Source organism: Oncorhynchus nerka, linkage group LG12, assembly GCF_034236695.1.
Source record: "Oncorhynchus nerka isolate Pitt River linkage group LG12, Oner_Uvic_2.0, whole genome shotgun sequence".
NCBI lineage: Eukaryota > Metazoa > Chordata > Actinopteri > Salmoniformes > Salmonidae > Oncorhynchus > Oncorhynchus nerka.
The window spans coordinates 33,462,405-33,486,646 of NC_088407.1; the positions used below are offsets into that span (position 1 = coordinate 33,462,405).

Sequence of the window (24,242 nt, forward strand, 5' to 3'; positions counted from 1 at the left end):
CCGTGTCTGTGTTTGTTCGCCACGGTACTGTTTTCGGTTTGTTCACGTTTATTGTTTTGTATTCATTGAGTGTTCAGTTCATGTTTTTAAATAAACAAACCATAGGACACTTTTACTACGCCGCATCTTGGTCCGATCCTTGCTACACTTCTCCTCTTCAGACAGGAGGAAACCTTTACAGAATCACCCACCAACCAAGGACCGAGCGGCGTGGTAAAAACCGCAGCGACGACAGCAGCAGCAGCAGCAACAGCGGCCAGCATCACAGGACTCCCTGGACATGGGAGCAGATACTGAATAGAGAGGGACCCTGGGCACAGGCTGGGAAAATCGCGCGCCCCTAAAGCAGAGCTGGAGGCAGCGAAAGCTGAGCGGTGTGGTAAAAACCGCAGCGGCGACAGCAGCAGCAGCAGCAACAACAGCGGCCAGCATCAGAGCAGAATCTGGACTACACGACTTGGGAGGAGATAGACAGGTGGGCGGTCGACCCAGGGAGAGTGCCGAGCCCGCCTGGGATCTGATGGAGCAGTGCAAGGAAGGCTACAGGAGAATGAGGTTGGCAAGCCAGCACGGCAGTGCGACAGGTACGAGAGGCAGCCCCAAATTATTTTTTGGGGGACACACGAGGTGTGGTACTAAGCCAGGTAGCAGACCTGAGCTCACTCCTCGTGCTTATGATAAGCAGCGCATTACTGGTCAGGCACCGTGTTATGCGGTTAAGGCGCACGGTGTCGCTAGTGCGTGCCCATAGCCCGGTGCGCTATAGGGCAGCCCCGAGAGTGCCATGCAGTGTGGGCATTGAGCCAGGGCGTATGGTGCCTGCTCAGCGGGTCTGGTCGCCGGTACGCAGTTTTGGTCCAGGTTATCCTGCGCCGGCTCTGCGTGCTGTGTCTCCGGGGCGCTGGGAGGGTGCAGTGCGTCCTCTGCCTGCGCTCCGTGCCGGCAAATGTGGGAGTGGAGCCAAAGGGAGAGAGGTGCGTCTTAGTAAGCACTCAGATCTCCCGTGCTTACCCACAGCCCGGTTCAACCTGTGCCTGCACTCTGGAGGGTCCGGGCTAGAGTAGTTCTGTCCAGCCTGGGAAGTGGTGCCAAGGTTGCGCACCAGAGCTCCAGTGCTCCCCACAGCCCAGTCTTTCAGGCTCCTCCTAACACCCAGCCTCCTGAAGGTCTCCCCAGCCTGGTGGTTCCTGTGGCAGCCCCACGCACCAGGCTGTCTCTCTGTCTCCTCCCTGCAGGTGGTCCGCCTGTCCGCGCCGCTGCCGGAGCCTCCCGCCTGTCCGGGCGCCACTGCCGGAGCCTCCCGCCTGTCCGGCGCCGCTGCCGGAGCGTCCCGCCTGTCCGGGGCCGCTGCCGGAGCCCCTCAGCCCAGAGGCGCCAGAGCCCCTCAGCCCAGAGGCGCCAGAGCCCTCAGCCCAGAGGCGCCAGAGCCCTGCCCCTCTGTCCCGAGCCCCTGCCCCTCTGTCCAGAGCCCCTGCCCTCTGTCCCGAGCCCCTGCCCCTCTGTCCAGAGCCCCTGCCCCTCTGTCCCGAGCCCCTGTCCCTCTGTCCCGAGCCCCTGTCCCTCTGTCCCGAGCCCCTGCCCTCTGTCCAGGCTTCTGCCCCTCTGTCCCGAGCTGCCCCTCTGTCCAGTGGGGTCATTGAGGGGTGGCCATGGTGAGTAAGCCACGGAGGCGGACAATAAGGCGGACTAAGACAATGTTGAAGTGGGGTCCGCGTCCCCGCCAGAACCGCCATCGCGGACAGACGCCCACCCAGACCCTCCCCTATAGGTCAAGGTTTGCGGCCGGAGTCCGCACCTTTGGGGGTGGGTACTGTCACGTTCTGACCTTAATTTCCTTTGTTTTGTATTTATTTAGTATGGTCAGGGCGTGAGTTGGGTGGGTTGTCTATGTTTGTTTTTCTAGGTTTTGGGAATTTCTATGTTTCGGCCTAGTATGGTTCTCAATCAGAGGCAGGTGTCATTAGTTGTCTCTGATTGAGAATCATACTTAGGTAGCCTGGGTTTCACTGTGTGTTTGTGGGTGATTGTTTCCGTGTCTGTGTTTGTTCGCCACACGGTACTGTTTCGGTTTTGTTCACGTTTATTGTTTTGTATTCATTGAGTGTTCAGTTCATGTTTTTAAATAAACAACCATGGACACTTACCACGCCGCATCTTGGTCCGATCCTTACTACACCTCCTCTTCAGACGAAGAGGAGGAAAACCTTTACACAGTCAGTGTTTTCTCATCTCTCTAACATATTTACTACGATGTTTTTTGTTTGTTATGATTACTTTTCTTCATCTACAATGGTACTTAAAAAACAAGGGACATATGTTTCATCCAAATGAAGTATTTGCAGGGCATACTAAAATCCACAGTCTAATTATTGAACAAAGAGGAAAAACAAATCTGGCAAGTGAAATTTGTTAAAAGATTGTTCACAGTTGTGGGTAGACATCCCATGGCGATTCCGGTTATCCGAACTGTGCTAGCATCGTGTGCTGGCTGGAGACCTATTTGGACCCCTGTTATCTTTTGTTCAGTAATATTATTATTATTTTGTAATTACATTTTTAATGCGATTTCTTGAACATGAATTTATTTTTAATAGGATATTGCTACAGTGTTTTTGTCCACATGAGGAGATTGAAGAGCCGAAGCTGCTTGATATTCTGTCTCAGTGAACATATTGGATTTTAAGTACCTCATAAGACACCCAATATCATATATTGATATCAAGAAAATGCCTCAACTCTAGTCTCTGTTGACTTATGGAAATATACTCAACGTATAAACCTGCACAGATTGGCTTCCGAGGAAAATCTTTATTTAGACACTGTATAATATATACGCAAGAGGAAAAGGAAGATATTGCTACAGGCAATGTGATCATTTTTCATTGCCCTGTATGACCCCAAATGGCTATAGCTATAGAGTCTAGAGGGTATATAATCTAGCTAAGGTGATATGAAATATATCAACATCACCATACATTGAGCTCAATAGATCCGTTTGTCCACAGGGGGGGCTGCAGTGCTGTCTATGAGAAGTTAAAGGGGCTGGGTTGGGATTTTCAATCCCATTACTTCGGTCTCACCGTTTGTTCCTTAAAGGGGAAGTTTTCATGATGAATTATTTATTGCTGTCTCAGAGCAGGTCTGGCCGGGGAACTGATCTTTCGATCTCACTGACATGGTGCTCTGTGATAACCCTGTCACCTGTCCCTCTCAAGAGACGTTACTGTAAGGGTAAATGGATAAAAGAGGGGGAGAGAGAGAGAGAAAGAAAGGGGGGGGGCAGAGAGAGAGAGAGGGGGAGAGAAAAGAAGAAGAAAAGGAACAAGGGAGAGATGATGAAAAAGTGAGAGGGAAAGAAATTGGGAGTGACAGGGAGGGAAAAATAAGTTCGAGCGAGAGAAATAGATCGATTTTTGTTGTCATTTAAAAAAAAATGAATATTAAAACATGCACTCTACCTGCAGTGATGCTGCTCAATATTTACATTACATTCCAGTCATCTAACTGGTGCTCCCATCCAGAGCGACCCACAGGAGAAACCAGAATCAAGCGCCCCGCCCAAGGGCAAATCATCAGATCCCCCCACCCATTCGACTCGGGGACCCAAACCAGCGACCTCTCACCCACCGACCCAAACGCTCCCGACTGCCAGGCCAGCCACCGTCCCCAACCAGAGTTCCCCCCGAGAGCTACCCCTCAACCATCCAAGACGCTCCCACAGCCCCCCCCCTATCTCCACCACCTCCAAGCCACCATCCCTTTCCAACCCAACCAAAACAACTACCCACCCGTTGTGCCAACAACCAATAACAATTATAAAAGATAAAAAGACAAGAACAAAGGAAAACAACAACAATGTAAAAACAAAAGACATCAAAGACAATAAAAACTCTAACAGCAAGAGGCAGATTGTTAGCAGGCTAGAGAGAGTAGACTGGAGCTAGCTGTGATGTCTGTCTGTCTGTCTGTCTGTCTGTCTGTCTGGTCTGTCTGGTCTGTCTGTCTGGTCTGTCTGACTCCTCCAAAGCTGATGCTGCAGTGCAGATAGCAGGGTTTTGTTAAAGGGATCCCTGATATGTATTCTCCCTATTCTGGCTGGGGCTCATTAAAAGTGAGCGAAACCAAATCCAGGCTTGTTGGATGATGTAATTACAGCAAGCCTAACGAGGCCAAAGATTAATTAGCCCGGTGGGAGAGGCAGGCAGGGCAGATAGAAAACTAATCGGAGGGATCCCCACATTTCTCTCTCTCTCTCTATCTTTTTTCCCCTCTCTCTCCTCCGCTCCTTCTCTCTTTGGAGAGTAAGGGGACGTGACGCACATCTCAATGCCAGTCACTCCTCCAAGATGTGGAATCTGGCTCCCTCTCTCTCTCTCTCCCTCCCCCTCGGCTGCGGCCCCTTCTTTCTTCTATGATCCGACTCACTCCTCTCCCTCTATGTCGCCATCCTAGTTCTGTCTCCCCTTCTTTATCTTTGTCTGTGTGTTTTAGTGTGTGTGTGTGTGTGCCTGTATCCCTCTTTGCACTTGTCTCCCTTTAGAAAAGCCACCAGAGAGTTACAACAAAAACAACGACAACAAAACAATGGTTCGAGCTTCCCGCACTTTCCTCTAAGGAAACACAAACACCTTTTAAAGGGAGGAATAAAACAAAACCGGCAGAACAAAATGCTCTCGACTGTAGTGAATCAACAGAAACACCAACACTCCTTTACAATTTCAACTCTACTATCCCTACTACTACTGAACATAGCCGTGGAGCCAAGAAGGCCTTAAACATGAACAAACCTTGCCAGAGCGGAGCAGCTGCTTGTTACAGTAGGGAGCTAACGGTATTGATCAATATCAAATTCTCATTAGTGCTCCATCCCACATTTCAGAGACAAATCAAGGCCGTCTCGTACAGGTCTCCTGCTGCAGCTCCAATAGAAATGGATAGAGCAGGGCTCCACAGTCGGCTGACATGAGAGGTAGATCTCCCCAGTCATTGGCTCATATCAGATCATGACTAGTGGCTGTCCTTAAGATTTACAGCAGTGGAGGCTCCTCAGAGGAGGAAGGGCAGGACCTTCTCAGTGAATTTCATAAAAATGAAAATAGAGAAATGTAAAAAGTTATACTTTTTGAAATAAAACTAGACTAAATATATTCCCGTCACCAAATAATTGATTAAAACACATTGTTTTGGAATGAAGGTTGCAGCATGAACTCTAGCAGCAGGAACTGACATTTTGTCCACCCAATCAAATGATCACAAAATGAATCTAGTACTGAAAGCATAAGCTACAGCTAGCTACTGTAGCACTGCAGTGCATAAAAATGTGAGTATATGACTCAAAGAGATATAAAATATGGAGAGTCGAGAGAAAGGGAGGGAGAGACATTTCATAGTATTTTTTTCACTTTATGCAACGATATGCAACTGTTCAGGGAAGTCAGGAACCAATACACGCAGTCAGTCAGGAAAGCTAAGGCCAGCTTCTTCAGGCAGAAGTTTGCATCCTGTAGCTCCAACTCCAAAAAGTTCTGGGACACTGTGAAGTCCATGGAGAACAAGAGCACCTCCTCCCAGCTGCCCACTGCACTGAGGCTAGGGAACACGGTCACCACCGACAAATCCATGATTATCGAAAACTTCAACAAGCATTTCTCAACGGCTGGCCATGCCTTCCGCCTGGCTACTCCTACCTCGGCCAACAGCTCCGGCCCCCCCGCAGCTCCTCGCCCAAGCCTCTCCAGGTTCTCCTTTACCCAAATCCAGATAGCAGATGTTCTGAAAGAGCTGCAAAACCTGGACCCGTATAAATCAGCTGGGCTTGACAATCTGGACCCTCTATTTCTGAAACTATCCGCCGCCATTGTCGCAACCCCTATTACCAGCCTGTTCAACCTCTCTTTCATATCGTCTGAGATCCCCAAGGATTGAAAGCTGCCACAGTCATCCCCCTCTTCAAAGGGGAGAAACCCTGGACCCAAACTGTTACAGACCTATATCCATTCTGCCCTGCCTATCTAAGGTCTTCAAAGCCAAGTCAACAAACAGGTCACTGACCATCTCGAATCCCACCGTACCTTCTCCGCTATGCAATCTGGTTTCCGAGCCGGTCACGGGTGCACCTCAGCCACACTCAAGGTACTAAACGACATCATAACCGCCATCGATAAAAGACAGTACTGTGCAGCCGTCTTCATCGACCTTGCCAAGGCTTTCGACTCTGTCAATCACCATATTCTTATCGGCAGACTCAGTAGCCTCGGTTTTTCGGATGACTGCCTTGCCTGGTTCACCAATTACTTTGCAGACAGAGTTCAGTGTGTCAAATCGGAGGGCATGCTGTCCGGTCCTCTGGCAGTCTCTATGGGGGTGCCACAGGGTTAAATTCTCGGGCCGACTCTTTTCTCTGTATATATCAATGATGTTGCTCTTGCTGCGGGCGATTCCCTGATCCACCTCTACGCAGACGACACCATTCTATATACTTTCGGCCCGTCATTGACACTGTGCTATCTAACCTCCAAACGAGCTTCAATGCCATACAACACTCCTTCCGTGGCCTCCAACTGCTCTTAAACGCTAGTAAAACCAAATGCATGCTTTTCAACCGATCGCTGCCTGCACCCGCATGCCCGACTAGCATCACCACCCTGGATGGTTCCGACCTTGAATATGTGGACACCTATAAGTACCTAGGTGTCTGGCTAGACTGCAAACTCTCCTTCCAGACCCATATCAAACATCTCCAATCGAAAATCAAATCAAGAGTCGGCTTTCTATTCCGCAACAAAGCCTCCTTCACTCACGCTGCCAAGCTTACCCTAGTAAAACTGACTATCCTACCGATCCTCGACTTCGGCGATGTCATCTACAAAATTGCTTCCAACACTCTACTCAGCAAACTGGATGCAGTTTATCACAGTGCCATCCGTTTTGTCACTAAAGCACCTTATACTACCCACCACTGCGACTTGTATGCTCTAGTCGGCTGGCCCTCGCTACATATTCGTCGCCAGACCCACTGGCTCCAGGTCATCTACAAGGCCATGCTAGGTAAAGCTCCGCCTTATCTCAGTTCACTCGTCACGATGGCAACACCCATCCGTAGCACGCGCTCCAGCATGTGTATCTCACTGATCATCCCTAAAGCCAACACCTCATTCGGCCGCCTTTCGTTCCAGTACTCTGCTGCCTGTGACTGGAACGAATTGCAAAAATCGCTGAAGTTGGAGACTTTTATCTCCCTCACCAACTTCAAACATCTGCTATCTGAGCAGCTAACCGATCGCTGCAGCTGTACATAATCTATTGGTAAACAGCCCACCCATTTTCACCTACCTCATCCCCACAGTTTTTATTTATTTACTTTTCTGCTCTTTTGCACACCAATATCTCTACCTGTACATGATCATCTGATCATTTATCACTCCAGTGTTAATCTGCAATATTGTAATTATTCGCCTACCTCCTCATGCCTTTTGCACACATTGTATATAGACTCCCCCTTTTTTTCTACTGTGTTATTGACTTGTTAATTGTTTACTCCATGTGTAACTCTGTGTTGTCTGTTCACACTGCTATGCTTTATCCTGGCCAGGTCGCAGTTGCAAATGAGAACTTGTTCTCAACTAGCCTACCTGGTTAAATAAAGGTGAAATAAAAATAAAAAACTTTCAAGTTGCAAGCGAATGCAGCTGGCTAGTTTAGTCTACTCAAACACCCAGCTCAAGAGGGATGCAATGTTAGCTAGCTGGCTATGGCTACCTAACACTGGAACTTCAAGTCATGGTAAACTTTTGGTTTTATTAACTTATTTCCACTGGGGCCAGCCGGTGTAACTGCTAAACTGCTTGCTGACTGTACACTGTTCTGCATGATTGTAGCTGGTTTACTAATGCATTAGTTTTTATAACCTATTAGGTTTGACTTAGAACGTTTTTTTTGCCTGGTCACAGACCGCTGGTGTTGTTCACTGAAGTCCAGGTGAGAGAGGAGGAGAGAGTGTAGATGCAAGAAGGAATGACAACGAGCAAAGGGATCATGCTGTTTGTATGTGGCTGCTATGAAAGTGAACTGTGGTTGTGTGTGATCAGGGGTGTATTCATTCAGCCGATTCTGTTGAAAAACGTTGCTTAAACGGAAGCAAATGGAATGAAACAGGGATAAACATATCTGAATTCGTCCAACAGAAACTCTCATTTGCAAATGTTGGACTAAAGATTACACCCTAGATCTGCTAGATGCAGGCAAGAGAGTACAAGGCAGTCTGTTACCCTGATTACGAGAAAAAAAATCCCTCGAACTGTGCCCCTACTTTGTAAACCTTCATTCATAGGCTAGATTGTAGCAACCTCATGATGGGTATAGGGAACATTCAAGTATCATGTAGTAGCCTATAGCTATCGATGTTACATTGAGCTGGGTGAATGGAATATGAATGACAGTCATCCAATATGCTGTAATAAAAATAAGTCCATGCTCATAAAAAAAAGAAGATTGTCTTCCCTCATCTTATATGGCACCGACTGCCACTGGTTTACAATACGTAACCTGACTAGGAGGGTGAGGGGTGTGTGTGTGTGTGTGTGTGTGTGTGTGTGTGTGAGAAAGTGAGTGAGAGAGAGAGAGATTTTGTGTATGGGTGTGCAATGTGTGTGTGTGTGTGTGTCTTTCACGGTCTTATAGGTAGGAGGGATAATCCTGTCCTGTCTGTATGATTGTTGTGGTGTCTCGGGGGTGATGGTCAGAGACAGACTAGTGTCTATCTGGAGGCGTGTGTGTGTGTGTTGCTCTTCTCTCTAGAGAGATTACTTTTGGGCAGCAGTCAGTCACCAAAAACTGCTTCTGATAAGAAGACAATTTCGGCTTCCACCACCTACAGTGAAACCACACAGATAATCGATGGAGTGTAGAATATTTCACCCACTTAAAGTGTAATAAGCATTTCATTCGATTTTTAAAGTCGCCTTGACATTACTGAATCAAAATAGTCAAAACGTAATATAATAATCCAGGATGAGTTGTACTCAACATCAAATAAAAACATGAATATATAAAAAACGGAACGTTAACAAAATGTTCCTGATGGTTTTATAAAGGTTATTTCCTAGGCTAGAGTTATTTCTAGACCTCCTAGGTGGCTTAGCCTACGCGTTTGATTTGAGCTTTCTGGAAAACACAGAAACACGCCCGGTAGAGATATTAGCTCTGGCAGTCTTAGCATTCTGATTCATGTAAGAGTTCTTGGCAGTTCCCTGGCAACCAGCCAGCGCACTATGTCTTGAAACCACAGTCAACATCCTGCCCTTTTCACAGGCCCTCTCCATCCCCTCTCAGAAGTTCGTTTTGACCTTTCCGCTCACTCCGACGTCGCTCAGCTCCGTGCCCGCTGTGAGGCAGACGGTCAAGAGGAGTTCAATGTTGAACCTGTTCGGAATCGTTAGGAACGGAGTGGCTGATTGGTGCAACAGCTGGCCTAGCACCAGCTGGCTCGGGAAACTTAGGAACTGTCAGTTCACAGCTTTGAACCTTAACCAATGAGAAACCAGAGTGGGCACACATCTGACCAATCAGGGCTGCATGTGGGAGGTCATGAGGTCACAGTAGTAGAACAAAGTGGGTAAGGGGAGCTAGCTGTTTCTGTTGTGGGTCTCTGTAGGGCTGGTGGACCCCTGTAGTGGACACAGAACCCCCAGAGTGGACTCACCATTTCCAGGCTCGCACTCCTCCAAGTCCTCGTCATCGCTGGGACACTCAGCAGATGCTACCAACAGATCATCCGTGTTCTAGAACAGAGATGGAGAAGGAGAAAGAGGCAGATAGAAGGGTGTGAGAGCGTGTTCTACTACCCAGACAGAGATACGTTTTTTCCTGACCATAGGACCTGTCCAGGAACAACTCGGCCCTGGTTGTAGGATATAGTGTAACTAGGGTCCCTGGTCAAGTAGCCTAAACCTCGTTCCTTACCCATCATGCAACCTGTCATGCCTGAAAGAACAAGGTAAGCCAACTGCAAAGTCATAACTTCAACTTAGTTATCACTCTGTTTCTGCTTCAGCCAAGTCGTTCATCATCGTCAGGCAGAGACAGAATGGCAACCGAGCTGACACCCCTTCGTTTTGAGATCCCCACATAAAATACAACCCAGTGAAAACCAATTGTTGAAGTCCATTAAGCCCGGAGCCACAACGAGCTAGCGGAAGCTAGGCTAATAACCTCCATACAAAAAGCCCATTCAGAACTCTGTTCCTCGTGTACTATCCCTCTCACCCACTTGTGCTGCTAGGAAGCACCTTGTCTAGTCTATTATCCTCAACCCCCAGGCTCAAGTTAATATTCACGATGAGTTCGGCCTGATGGAATATAGGTGGGAGGGATGAGGGCTTTTAACATGGGCAGCCCAATTCCTTTGAGCACAGTGATCTGTTCACTGTCTGTACACAGAGTTTAACCTCTCTCCAATCCATTATGTATCCACAGACAGGATGCATTTACCTGTGTGTGTGTGTGTGTGTGTGTGTGTGTGTGTGTGTGTGTGTGTGTGTGTGTGTGTGTGTGTGTGCGTGTGTGTGTGCGTGTGTGCGTGTGCGTGCGTGTGCGTGCGTGTGCGTGCGTGTGTGTGTGTGTGTGTGCGTGCGTGTGTGTCCATCTGGGCCTCTCAGATGGGCTTAATGAGAACATGGCAAAATCTGCATCTTCCATTTCATTTCCATCCTAAATGACCAGCGCTCCCTTTGATAACACATATCGAATTATGTAACCTAGAATGCATTTCTAACATTCTGTGATTTCAAAGTAGTGGTCTTCTAATATACAGTATATTTGATTTGTATTTTCTCTTTATTGATATAGAAAGGCATTTCTACAAGAGGGTGGAGACATGTAGAGGAATGCAAATATGAAGGTGGGGTTGGAGACCATGCCTAATAGCATTGGTATTTTTACGTTTACATTTTAGGAATACAGCTTCAAAACTTCCCCTAGATATCAAGGAATATCTGAAGTGAAAATATCCTCATGTTTGACAATGGCACTACAATAGAACTTGTATTTATTTATTGAGCTAGAGTAGCCCGCTCAGTAACACTTGCTATGAGAATATACTAATTGCAGTCCACTCAGTAACACTTGCTATTAGAATATACTAATTGCAGTCCACTCAGTAACACTTGCTATTAGAATATACTAATTGCAGTCTACTCAGTAACACTTGCTATTAGAATATAGTAATTGCAGTCCACTCAGTAACACATGCTATTAGAAGCTGTACATTTTCAAGGAATGATCTCAATTACACCCCCTGGTGTTAGGAATGCAGACATTCACTTATTTCATCGGCGCAACCTGCCCAACCTACACTGCTGACGTCTTGCTGCAATACTTTCCACTCATGCAGGCCAGTGTTTCCCGAATCTCTTCTCGAGTACCAGATGCCAGTTATACTCATTTGATCTATTCTAGTACCAGCATCATTCAATGGGTCAACCAATCATCAAGCTCTTGATTAGTTGAATCAGGTGTGCTAGTACCTGAATATACCAAATGTAATGGCTGGTGGTACACGGAGTATTGTGACGTTGACCCTAGACACTGATCTTGGGTCAGTTTTGCATTTCCACCACTAACAGGTAAGGTTAAGATTGTAGGAGGGGAAGCTGACCCTCAGGTAAGGTTAAGATTGTAGTAGGGGAAGCTGACCCTAGATCTGTCCCAAGGGGAAAATTTGTCCGGAACGGGCTCCTCGAGGTGAGGTTTGAGAGATCACATGCCCTGACTGTGCATAGGAGGGGCTCCTAAGGATCTTAGTTCACCCCAAACCACAGCCTCCAAATTGGGGTCCACGCAGGAGAAGTGATGACTTCCCCCATTCTGTGGCATCTAGTCTTCTATCAGGGTAAAAACGAACACATGAAAAAGTATGTTCTCCTTTAAACCATCAAAGCATTTCTTGTCTCGCAACGGGTAGCTCACAGCTTTTTTGTTGCTCCGGCTTGCAGGAGAAATGTACATTTGGGTTCGCTTGCCTGTGTCCCGTCCCCCTGTCCCGTTGAGTGGCAGAGGGGCTACTGGCTTGTTAAACCAGTGCTGAGATGTTAGCTTGGGCCCCGGCTGAGGCTGTATAGTACACATACTGTAGTGCAATTACCGAGTTGGCTCTAGCGCAAAACGCCACCACGGACTCCATTAGATGGCCTATTAACTACACAGACGACAGAGTGTGTGTATCCTGTGTGTGTATGTGTGCTGGGACGCAAAGCTAGCTAGCTCCATGTAAACACTGCGTGACGAATGAATGGGCCATGTGGACAGGGTTGAGACGATCGAAACCTTGTCCATAAACCAGTGAATTGGGAGCTTTGACAGTGTGGGCCTTCTTGTTCTATACTAGTATTCTTTATTAGCCCAGCACCTATGTTTTTTAAGGATGTGCGTACGACCACAAACTTTCCATAGGAATAGGAGTGCCCCATCAGATCAGCTGCCCAGGAAATGGAAGTGAGAAAATCGATAGGATCTGACGGGCGGCCCTCTTAGAATGTTACCGTGTGATCTCATTTCCCTCTCCCTGACCCCTCCCCCTTCCTCCATTTCCCTCTCCCTGTCTCCTCCCCCTTCCTCCATTTCCCTCTCCCTGACCCCTCCCCCTTCCTCCATTTCCCTCTCCCTGTCTCCTCTCCTCCCCCTTCCTCCATTTCCCTCTCCCTGTCTCTCTCCCCTTCCTCCATTTCCCTCTCCCTGACCCCTCCTCCCCTTCCTCCATTTCCCTCTCCCCTGACCCCTCCCCCTTCCTCCATTTCCCTCTCCCCGTCTCCTCCCCCTTCCTCCATTTCCCTCTCCCTGACTCCACTCTCTCCTTGTCCGCCAAATCTGGGCCTGTGTTCGTCAGGGAGAGAGAGCAAGGCGAGCTCGCCGGGCCGTGAAAACGACACATCAGCCATTAGTGGAGCAAAAGGGACATATACCAGGAAGAGCAGGGCAATGACAGAGCCATCTGTTAGAGTGGGGAAAGCTGGGTTTGCCCAACAAAGCATCGGCTGACTGGGGAGCGTTAAGGAGGCTTAGATCATATACTTTGTCATCACGGTTCTTGGTTGAGTAACTCGTTCGTAATGACTTCTTTCTCCGGGTTTTGCTTTTCGTAATAAAAGGTTATTCGGGATTATCATGTACGCCCCTATTATGGGCACAAGGCAATAGAGCAAGGCTGTATTGAACATCTCTGTGGAAGAGCTGCTCATTGCCTGTAAAAACACACGGAAGGACCAGGACTTGTGTTCTGACTTGGTGCGGTGCACGTCAAGCAGTAAGCATGACGCTCGTCAATCATAAACAGCGGCGTGGCGGAGCGGCATGCAAACAGAAACACCATCGAGCCGAACGTGCCTCAGGGCACCAGGACGCCTGCAGACATTTCTCAAGATGGCTGTCTAATTCACAGCACACAAAACACAACACCCGCTAAGGAGCCTTGTCACTACACACTTCTACACACGGATGTCGAGTCCTGCCTAGAGGCAGGTGGAGAGACTTTGATATGGAATACATATTGAGTGACACACACATGCGTTGTGGACACACACACCGAGACGGAGACGGGCACGTAAAAACATGAGCAGTGCATATCCGGTTTAGGTTACCCTGATCTTACGTTCACTAGCTCGGCACAGAGAGTAGCTAAACCGCAGACCACCAGGAAAGAGGTCATAAGATATAACACTGGCAATGGCCCAAATGGAACCATATCCCCCATCTAGGGCACTACTTTTGACCAGGGCAGATGAGGGCTCTGGTCAAAAGTAGTGCACCGTATAGGGAAAAGGGTGCCATTTGGGATGCACACACAACGTGTAATGGAACTCTACAGGGATCACCCAAGCTCCGTTCCTAATAGTAGAGCCAGTCGCAGCATCCTACAGAGCATCCACTTTGGAAGGACAATCTTTCCGTTTTGATAATGGCACTAGCGCCACTACCGTTGCATTATACACACAGGGCCTTGGAAGGAGGAAGTAGCTAGCAGCATTGATCTTTGTACAGTCCACATGGTCTGATCTCCTCTTCTACTCCCCTCTCGAAACCGACGGAGAGAGAACCCAGTCAATCCCTGGCTGCTTTGATGACGCCGCATAGAGATAATTAAGCTCATTTTCCACCCATTGATTGAATTTAGCGAGGCTGAAATCAAAGGACTGTGGCTCCGGCTACGCAGCGCGCGATGAGGGAAGGATGATGCTGGGTGAAGTCCCAAAAGGTAAACAAACAACGGCTGCCCAAACGAACATTCAATTAGATAAGACTTGATTGGTGTTTGCAGTGCGGCAGCTAGTAGCATAAGACGCCCACATCTCTCTAGTCTACCCTTACACCCCCCCCCCCCCCCACGTCTCTCCATCTTTCTCCATCCCTCCTCGCTTTCTGTCTCCGAGAAGCTTTTAGTTCCACACAGTAATTAGCACTGTTGTTATTGGCTGAGAGGAGAGAGAGAGAGAGAGGAGTGAGACGGGCCTTCGCTTTCAAGTGTGGTGAGCTAGGAAGATGGAGGGAAAGAGAGATGGGAGAAAGAACGGGGTGGGGGGAGTTAGGTAGTTGGTATGAGAGCAATGTCCTTAGGCATTGGTTGTCAAAAGGTAGGCTGTCAGGCCAAGAGGTTTGTGTGATTGATCTCAGGTAAGCTTCTGAGGACAAGGAGGGTGATAATGAGAGAGCTGCTTGAGAGAAATCCAATGTTCATGTTACTTTTAGTTTAACGTCCTTGCCGCGCAACACCTCGCAAGTCTTTTGAAATGGCAGAAACAGCCGCGCAGCTTGTTAGAGCTGCGCTTCACCTCACCTAACCTTTTTAGGCTCCGCGTGGTCAATCTGACGTCCGACAGTGTTTACTGCAGATGCTGCCGCCGCAGAAAGAGCGTTCATGCGTCTTGCGCTTGGCGGACCACAGCAGAGCTGCTGTGAAGGAAGTTGTCAAGGAAGAGAGTTTGTGTCTCTGCAGGACCTCCCGCCCTCACCTACCGTCAACCAATCATGTCCATGCGGAGGTATTACGGAGCCAAACAGAGCCCTCTGCATGGTTCCGTAATTTGGGAGGCGCACAGCGATGCGGCACAGAGCTGGATTTGGCCTCCACAAGCGTATAGAGGCTCCGCGATTGCGCCACGCCCTCTGTATGAATTCTCCGTACCGTATTGCCAGCACAAGCATACATTGAGCCTACCTGGATTTGCAGGTGTGTGGTGTTTGAACTTTTGGGACTATTCCGTTTTTGTTCAAGTTGTGTCAAGTAAGCTCAATCAATGTAGCATTTCTCTCTGGGAGCCTGGATCCTAATACTATTCTAATGCTACACCACCACACTACTGCAGCATAATGCTAATGTGGCTGCGCTGCATTACGTTATAATTCATGCGGCTTGAGGCTAATTAATAGACGGTATGGGCTGTGAAATGGGAAGAATCGATTCCCTCTCTTGGAGGCCACAGGCCTGTTATTACAGCTTATTATGGGTTGCGTGGGGACTGGGCGGCGTTGTGACAACATACGGACTGTGTGTGACTGTGTGTCTACAGTAGTTGACCCAACAGCTCTATCTCCCGTTGTTCCCCAATTGCCACTTCCAGGATTGGTGGATCGAGTGATCGTAACATGTTGAGATTAGTGCTCGGAAAACGTAGCCTTTGCATGGGGACGTGTATACTAGACACACGGGCAGGGTGCGCTCACTCGAACACACAGGATAACAACATGTTGAGAGGGTGAGGCAGGGTAACTGAGGCAAGCAATTTATTTGCATTTATTCCTTCGATGCCACAACTGTCTGGCTACGTGTGATTGGTCTGGATGGATGTGATTCATATTGCCTCTAACAATGTGTCTGGGCTTCGATCTGTGATTTTGCTTTAGAAGGAATCAAAACGCCAGTCTGGATTGCTCTAATGGGGTATAAAAGACTTGTTAACGGGTTCGTTTGAAGTCCTGAATGTCAATCTTTGGCCAAACAGAGAGTTCGTAGCTACAGAAAGTTTGTATGATTTTGTAGAGAGGAATAACTACTATGAAACAGTCATGACCCTTGTCCCCCCCCCCCCCCCCCCACTCACTCTGTGAAGAAGTTCCTCTTATAAGCACATATCTAGGATCAAAGTATAATCACAATTTACGAGGGAAAATCCCAAACTGGCCCCAGATCAGTGTCAACCCAGTCCCCCCACCTCCTCCCCACTCCACCCCAGTTCCCCCTCATCTCCTCCCTACTCCACCCCAGTTCCCCCTCATCTCCTAACCACTCCACCCCAGTTCCCCCCTCACCTCCTCCCTACTCCACCCCAGTTCCCCCTCATCTCCTCCCTACTCCACCCCAGTTCCCCCTCACCTCCTCCCCACTCCAACCCAGTTCCCCACTCACCTCCTCCCTACTCCACCCCAGTTCCCCCTCAACTCCTCCCCATTCCACCCCAGTTCCCCACTCCACCCCAGTTCCCCCTCACCTCCCCCACTCCACCCCAGTTCCACCCTCACCTACACTCCAGTTCCCCCCTCACCTCCTCCCCACTCCAACCCAGTTCCCCCTCACCTCCTCCCTACTCCACCCCAGTTCCCCCTCATCTCCTAACCACGCCACCCCAGTTCCCCCTCATCTCCTCCCTACTCCACCCCAGTTCCCCCTCATCTCCTCCCCCACTCCACCCCAGTTCCCCCTCATCTCCTAACCACTCCACCCCAGTTCCCCCTCACCTCCTCCCTACTCCACCCCAGTTCCCCCGTCACCTCCTCCCTACTCCACCCCAGTTCCCCCTCACCTCCTCCCCATTCAACCCCAGCCCCCCCCCCACCCCAGTTCCCCCTCACCTCCCCCACTCCACCCCAGTTCCACCCTCACCTCCACTGCAGTTCCTCCCTCACCTCCTCCCCACTCCACCCCAGTTCCCCTCTCATCTCCTAACAACTCCACCCCAGTCCACCCCCAGTTCCACCCTCACCTCCTCCCTACCCCACCCCAGTTCCACCCTCACCTCCTCCCTACTCCACCCCAGTTCCCCCCTCACCTCCTCCCTACCCCACCCCAGTTCCCCCTCATCTCCTAACTACTCCACCCCAGTTCCCCCTCATCTCCTAACCACTCCACCCCAGTTCCCCCTCATCTCCTAACCACTCCACCCCAGTTCCCCCTCACCTCCTCCCTACTCCACCCCAGTTCCCCCTCACCTCCTCCCCATTCAACCCCAGCCCCCCACCCCAGTTCCCCCTCACCTCCCCCTCCACCCCAGTTCCACCCTCACCTCCACTCCAGTTCCTCCCTCACCTACTACCCACTCCACCCCAGTTCCCCCTCATCTCCTAACCACTCCACCCCAGTTCCCCCTCACCTCCTCCCTACTCCACCCCAGTTCCCCCTCATCTCCTAACTACTCCACCTCAGTTCCCCACTCACCTCCTCCCTACTCCACCCCAGTTCCCCCTCACCTCCTCCCCACTCCACCCCAGTTCCCCCTCACCTCCTCCCTACTCCACCCCAGTTCCCCCTCACCTCCTCCCTACTCCACCCCAGTTCCCCCTCACCTCCTCCCTACTGCACCCCAGTTCCCCCTCACCTCCTCCCTACTCCACCCCAGTTCCCCCTCACCTCCTCCCTACTCCACCCCAGTTTCCCCCTCACCTCCTCCCTACTCCACCCCAGTTCCCGCCTCACCTCCTCCCCACTCCACCCCAGTTCCACCCTCAACTCCACCCCAGTTCCCCCTCACCTCCTCCCTACCCCACCCCAGTTCCCCCCTCACCTCCTCCCTACTCCACCCCAGTTCCCCCCTCACCTCCTCCCTACCCCACCCCAGTTCCCCCTCATCTCCTAACCACTCCACCCCAGTTCCCCCTCACCTCCTCCCTACTCCACCACAGTTCCCCCTCACCTCCTCCCTACTCCACCCCAGTTCCCCCTCATCTCCTAACCACTCCACCCCAGTTCCCCCTCACCTCCTCCCTACTCCACCCCAGTTCCCCCTCATCTCCTCCCTACCCCACCCCAGTTCCCCTCTCATCTCCTAACCACTCCACCCCAGTTCCCCCCTCACCTCCTCCCTACTCCACCCCAGTTCCCCCTCACCTCCTCCCTACTCCACCCCAGTTCCCCCTCACCTCCCCCATTCAACCCCAGCCCCCACCCCAGTTCCCCCTCACCTCCCCCTCCACCCCAGTTAAACCCTCACCTCCACTCCAGTTCCTCCCTCACCTCCTCCCCACTCCACCCCAGTTCCCTCCTCATCTCCTAACCACTCCACCCCAGTTCCCCCTCACCTCCTCCCTACTCCACCCCAGTTCCCCCTCATCTCCTAACCACTCCACCTCAGTTCCCCCTCACCTCCTCCCTACTCCACCCCAGTTCCCCCTCACCTCCTCCCCTCCTCCCCACTCCACCCCAGTTCCCCCTCACCTCCTCCCTACTCCACCCCAGTTCCTCCTCCCTACTCCACTCCAGTTCCCCCTCACCTCCTCCCTACTCCACCCCACTTCCCCCTCACCTCCTCCCCATTCCACCCCAGTTCCCCACTCCACCCCAGTTCCCCCTCACCTCCCCCCACTCCACCCCAGTTCCACCCTCACCTCCACTCCAGTTCCACCCTCACCTCCTCCCCACTCCACCCCAGTTCCCCCTCATCTCCTAACCACTCCACCCCAGTTCCCCCTCACCTCCTCCCTACTCCACCCCAGTTCCCCACTCACCTCCTCCCTACTCCACCCCAGTTCCCCCTCACCTCCTCCCCACTCCACCCCAGTTCCCCCTCACCTCCTCCCTACTCCACCCCAGTTCCCCCTCACCTCCTCCCTACTCCACCCCAGTTCCACCCTCAACTCCACCCCAGTTCCCCCTCACCTCCTCCCTACCCCACCCCAGTTCCCCCTCACCTCCTCCCTACTCCACCCCAGTTCCCCCTCACCTCCTCCCTACCCCACCCCAGTTCCCCCTCATCTCCTAACCACTCCACCCCAATTCCCCCTCACCTCCTCCCTACTCCACCCCAGTTCCCCCTCATCTCCTAACCACTTTACCCCAGTTCCCCCTCACCTCCTCCCTACTCCACCCCAGTTCCCCCTCATCTCCTCCCTACTCCACCCCAGTTCCCCCTCATCTCCTAACCACTCCACCCCAGTTCCCCCTCACCTCCTCGCTACTCCACCCCAGTTCCCCCTGACCTCCTCCCCTCCTCCCTACTCCACCCCAGTTCCCGCCTCACCTCCTCCCCACTCCACCCCAGTTCCACCCTCAACTCCACCCCAGTTCCCCCTCACCTCCTCCCTACCCCACCCCAGTTCCCCCTCACCTCCTCCCTACTCCACCCCAGTTCCCCCTCACCTCCTCCCTACCCCACCCCAGTTCCCCCTCATCTCCTAACCACTCCACCCCAGTTCCCCCTCACCTCCTCCCTACTCCACCCCAGTTCCCCCTCATCTCCTAACCACTCCACCCCAGTTCCCCCCCCCTCCCTCCTCCCTACCCCACCCCAGTTCCCCCTCACCTCCTCCCTACTCCACCCCAGTTCCCCCTCACCTCCTCCCTACTCCACCCCAGTCCCCCCCCCTCATCTCCTAACCACTCCACCCCAGTTCCCCCTCACCTCCTCCCTACTCCACCCCAGTTCTCCCCTCACCTCCTCCCTACTCCACCCCAGTTCCCCCTCATCTCCTCCCTACTCCACCCCAGTTCCCCCTCATCTCCTCCCTACTCCACCCCAGTTCCCCCTCATCTCCTAACCACTCCACCCCAGTTCCCCCCTCACCTCCTCCCCACTCCTCCCCACTCCACCCCAGTTCTCCCTCATCTCCTAACCACTCCACCCCAGTTCCCCCTCACCTCCTCCCCACTCCACCCCAGTTCCCCCTCACCTCCTCCCTACCCCACCCCAGTTCCCCCCTCACCTCCTCCCTACTCAACCCCAGTTCCCCCCTACTAACCTGTGTGACACTGTCCCTCATGGTGGGTGAACGCTGCTTGCGGGTGGTGGTGGTAGCCATGGTCGTGGTTGTCTCCATGATGGTGGTGGACATGTCGGCCAGCGGCGTGGTGCTGGTGGTGTCCGTGGTGAGCACCGAGGGCACGTCGCCCACCAGCCGCAGGTTGCCCTTGGCCTGCACGTTGGGGTCGCCCTCGGCCGCCAGCTTGAGCACCTGCAGCCCGTTGTAGTAGAGGCCCGAGATCTGGCCCTGGAAGTGACGGGCCTTGTCGCCGCCACCACCACCGATCTTGATGAACGCCTGGCTGTTGAAGATGGTCAACTGTCGACCTAGTGGAGGGAGGAGAGAAAGTCGGGGGGAGATGCAGAAAGGAGAAAGAGGGAAGAGAGAGGTGGGAGATAAAATGAGGGTAGGAGAAAGAGAAAGGGGGTGGAGACAGATAGGTGGGCAGAGAAACAAATAGAGAGAAGAAGAGAAAGGGAAGATCGGAAAGAGGAGAGAGAAGCGGCGAAGGAAGACCATCAGTCTTTGTCTCTTCGTAGGCTGCACAACACACATCCCAATTCCCCACACTCACACACAGACAGACAGAGTGAAACAATGGGGGACAGTATCCATCACATGGGGGAATTTCCCCTGGTAACGCGTTAAGGAGATTGGAACCTTGCCTGAGCCGTGCTGCTACAGGTGGCGGCCATTATGGCTCGACTCCGACACAAGCGGGCCACTCAGTTTCACAGCAGAGCCTGAAGAATGTGGAAACTGGCAAGCTAATAGATTGCAGGGTGTAGCCTTGGGCTGACCCTGAGGCTGGGGGCTGGGTGGAGTCGCATCGCATTCCCCACAGAGATGGAATACATTACAGAGCCCGGTGTCATCGACCCCAATGCACCTGAGACACAGCACAAATGATGAAGTGCCTCGGACAGACAAAAAAATTAAATAAATCCCATCCCAAAGTACGGAGACGGAAAAGCCGTTTAGGAAAAATAAACCACTTCGGAGGAAATAGTTTAATGTTTAATTCAACAGCGCTCTCTCTTCTGGTCCTCCAGTCATTACTATGCATCTGGATTGGACAGATGAGGGTTCGGCTCATTTGCATGTTCCATTACTAATGTGTTACCAGGGGTTGGTGGAGGGGGGTGATCTGAAGATCATTTTTTTCTTTGCTGATATCAACCCTCTTTTCTTTCCCCTCTGTTTCCCTCACACTTGTTTTCACAGTAGATGGGGTGTCATGCTGGGCCAATCAGGTTGGATATCAGAAGTGATGACCCTTGACCACATTAATGGGCCTCCTGGGGGGGTGTGGTGGGGGAGAGGAGGATTACTGTAGGATATTGTTTTGGAGGAAGTGGGTTAAAATGAGACTTGATGAGGTAATTACTGCAGAGAGGGGAACTAGCAGAGGGGAAGCCAAATTGGCCCTCTTTATGGATTAATCAATGCCTGTTGGGAGGAGAGAGAGAGAGAGAGTGTGTGTGTGTGTGTGTGTGTGTGTGTGTGTGTGTATGTGTGTGTGTGTTTGCACACGTGTCCATCTAATGTGTGTGGAATGTGTGCAATTATAAAGATTATGCTTATATTTCTACATTACAAACCCCTAGAGGATACACACTTCAATCATTTAGAGGACAGAAATAGCTCTCATTCCCTTTCAATTAAGAGAAAAAACATGACTTTCTTACTGGCTTAATAAGGTATTGTGCGCATGTCTGCATGTGTACGTGTGTGTGTGTGTGTGTATGAGCATGTCAATGCCTGTGTGTGCATGCTGTGTGCATAAAGCCTCCAGTGAGACAGTCCATTACACAGGCCATGCCATCCTTAGATGTGATCATTAGGTCCATCTGAACCCCAATAGGGATACTCTCCCATCCCCTAACAATGACACTTAAAAGGAAAAATCAACTCAAATTATATTTTGGTATTTGTTTCATTAGTCCACTGTTAATACAGTCCTAATCTCAGTTACACAGAAGTGAAAGTCATTTCACCCGTGTTTATCATGGCCAAAAGGCACATTTCATGAATTTTTACGATATCAGCCAATTTGGACTTTTTGGCAACCGTTTATCATCCGCAAACGGACATGAAACGGTTTGTGCACCGTTTTCGCCCAACCCTGATTCATCCAAATGACGAAAACCCCAAACCAGGAACTACTGCCTTGACAAATTCTCACCATTCCATCTGTCCACGGCAATCTGTCCACGAGAATGTTTCTGTTTTTGTCAGCAGCCAAGTTTTCAAGATATTGGACTTTCAAGAAGCAAAGTGTCACTTGCCACATCCTCATGACGACGCAAAACGCATCATGTCATGAAAACTTGACCCCTGACATGCAACAAAAATGTGGGACTGTATCAACAGTGGACTAATGAAAGAAATACCAGAAGATAGTTTTTGAGTGGAGTTTTCCTTTCATGTAAGGCATATGCGCTGTTGCCATAATACCGTAGCTCTCGCTCACTGTTATCTCTGTGAAGATGCTGCTCAACATGTTTTGTTGGGAAAAGTGATAGTGGTGAAGGGAAGGGAGAGACTTGGTAGAGGATGGACATCAGCAAGGACAATTCGTCAGAACATTGGCACGTACTAGGTACAAGTGTGCGCACATACACACGCTAACACATACTATACGCGCACACACGTACACGTTGAAGCGTACACACACCACGTTGTTGTTCACACACACTTCCAGCCCCTACACACACCCACACGCTCACTCTTGATCTCCTCCCACACGCGTACTCGGCCCCCCCACTGTGAGGGAGGATAATCTCTTGTCCTTGACCGGAGGACGGAGACACACACGTCAGCCCAGTGGCTCTCCTGTTTCAGAGGTGCTGTCTCAGCAACCCTGCCTCTCCAGGGGAGGTCCAGACTCCAGATAGACAGACAGCAGAGGAGAGGACAGAGCCTGGATATTAAATCACCTCTCAGCTTACCACGCTCTATCGTGGCCACCCAACCACTCCTGTACCTAACATTCTCCCCTGTGAGTATAGTGATCCTCGGTGAGAAGACTGAAATGAGATTGTCTTCTTAGGGCCAGGAGTTTTATCATGATCAGGTCACGCAGTCAGGAACAACTCTTGTCCCAAATGAGTGCGGTGATCATCAGAAAACTACTGAGGTGAAATATGGAATTTCCAGTAGCTATGCGGAAGCTCGGGTAAACTGTATACAGCCGAGTGATACTTTTAGCCTGTTACAGTATTGCTGTACACAGTTATGTTGTACTGTGAGAAGTTAGTGCGTATGCTGAGAGGAAGTGAACTAAAACAGTCAAGTATCCAACACTTGAGAGGTCCTTGAAGACATTCTATTACCGCCTGAACATCAGTCAGAGGAAAAAGTGCCCTCCGGAAGAGAGAGGGAATCAGTGTTTGTTTGTGTGGCTGTCTGATGGAGAGGATACTAACAGGAGCGGATGAAGTTATTGTTTTGGGGCCTGCCGGGTCAAATTGAAACTGACGTGTCACTTCAGGGGCCATTTAGGCTGGGGGGGGGTAGAGGAAGAGAGAGGAGGAGGAGAAGGGAAGGTCTTGGCACGACTGGCAATCGGACAGCTTAAGACACAACGGAGATGTGTGTGTGTGTATGTGTGTGTATTTGTGTGAGCATAATAACTTGCGTGAGCTGTCAGATGTGTCAGGGAGGTGACCTTTACGTGCGTTACAGATGGCCTTTTGGAACACCACATTTTTTCTGTGTGTGTGTGTGTGTGTGTGTGTGTGTGGGCAGTGTTTGTCCTCTCAGTGGACAGCCTCGGGCTGGAGGTGCATTGATGAGGGTTTATTGGACCAATTTGTGTCTTGAATCAGGTGGCAGTGGTCCGGTCTCCCTCTCTCCCTGGGCCCTTATGATGATGGGCATAAGGTGGGTCTCTGGGCTGGCACAGAGACTCTAAAATAAGCCACTAGCTGGTCTTCATTAAAACACTTATTCAGGAAGACACACACACTACTACCTAATTAACTTCAGCCCTGCCAACTGTAGAGTGATGGACGTCGCTCTGCACTGAAGGAGCTTAAGTCACTTAGGTGACGGTCTCTCTCTCCCTCCCACTCTCTTATCCCACTTGCTGTTATATGATATTTTCTGCTCTCACTTTCTGCCTGTCTAACTATATCTCACTCTCTTTCTATCTATTTTATATGGGAATATTTTCAGAGTAGCTTCCCCAACACCACTCTCTGCCACCAGCTTCCTCTATCATTGGAACATGGTTGTATTGTGTGTTATTCCTGGGTGTCTCGTCCCCTGCTGAATGCACATGGATGTTTTGTGTTCTAATC

At 50.7% G+C, this 24,242-nt stretch overlaps 1 protein-coding gene across 1 annotated transcript in view; it reads right to left on the minus strand.

Annotated features, from left to right (window-relative positions):
* Nucleotides 1-24,242, minus strand: part of LOC115138164 (neurexin-2-like) — a 599,118-nt gene that overhangs the window by 69,893 nt on the left and 504,983 nt on the right. The window contains exons 16-17 of the mRNA XM_065025518.1: nt 19,936-20,264; nt 9,701-9,779 (exon numbers count right to left, since the gene is read on the minus strand). Coding sequence (XP_064881590.1) covers nt 9,701-9,779; nt 19,936-20,264 — 408 coding nt within the window. The remainder of the gene's footprint in view (nt 1-9,700; nt 9,780-19,935; nt 20,265-24,242) is intronic.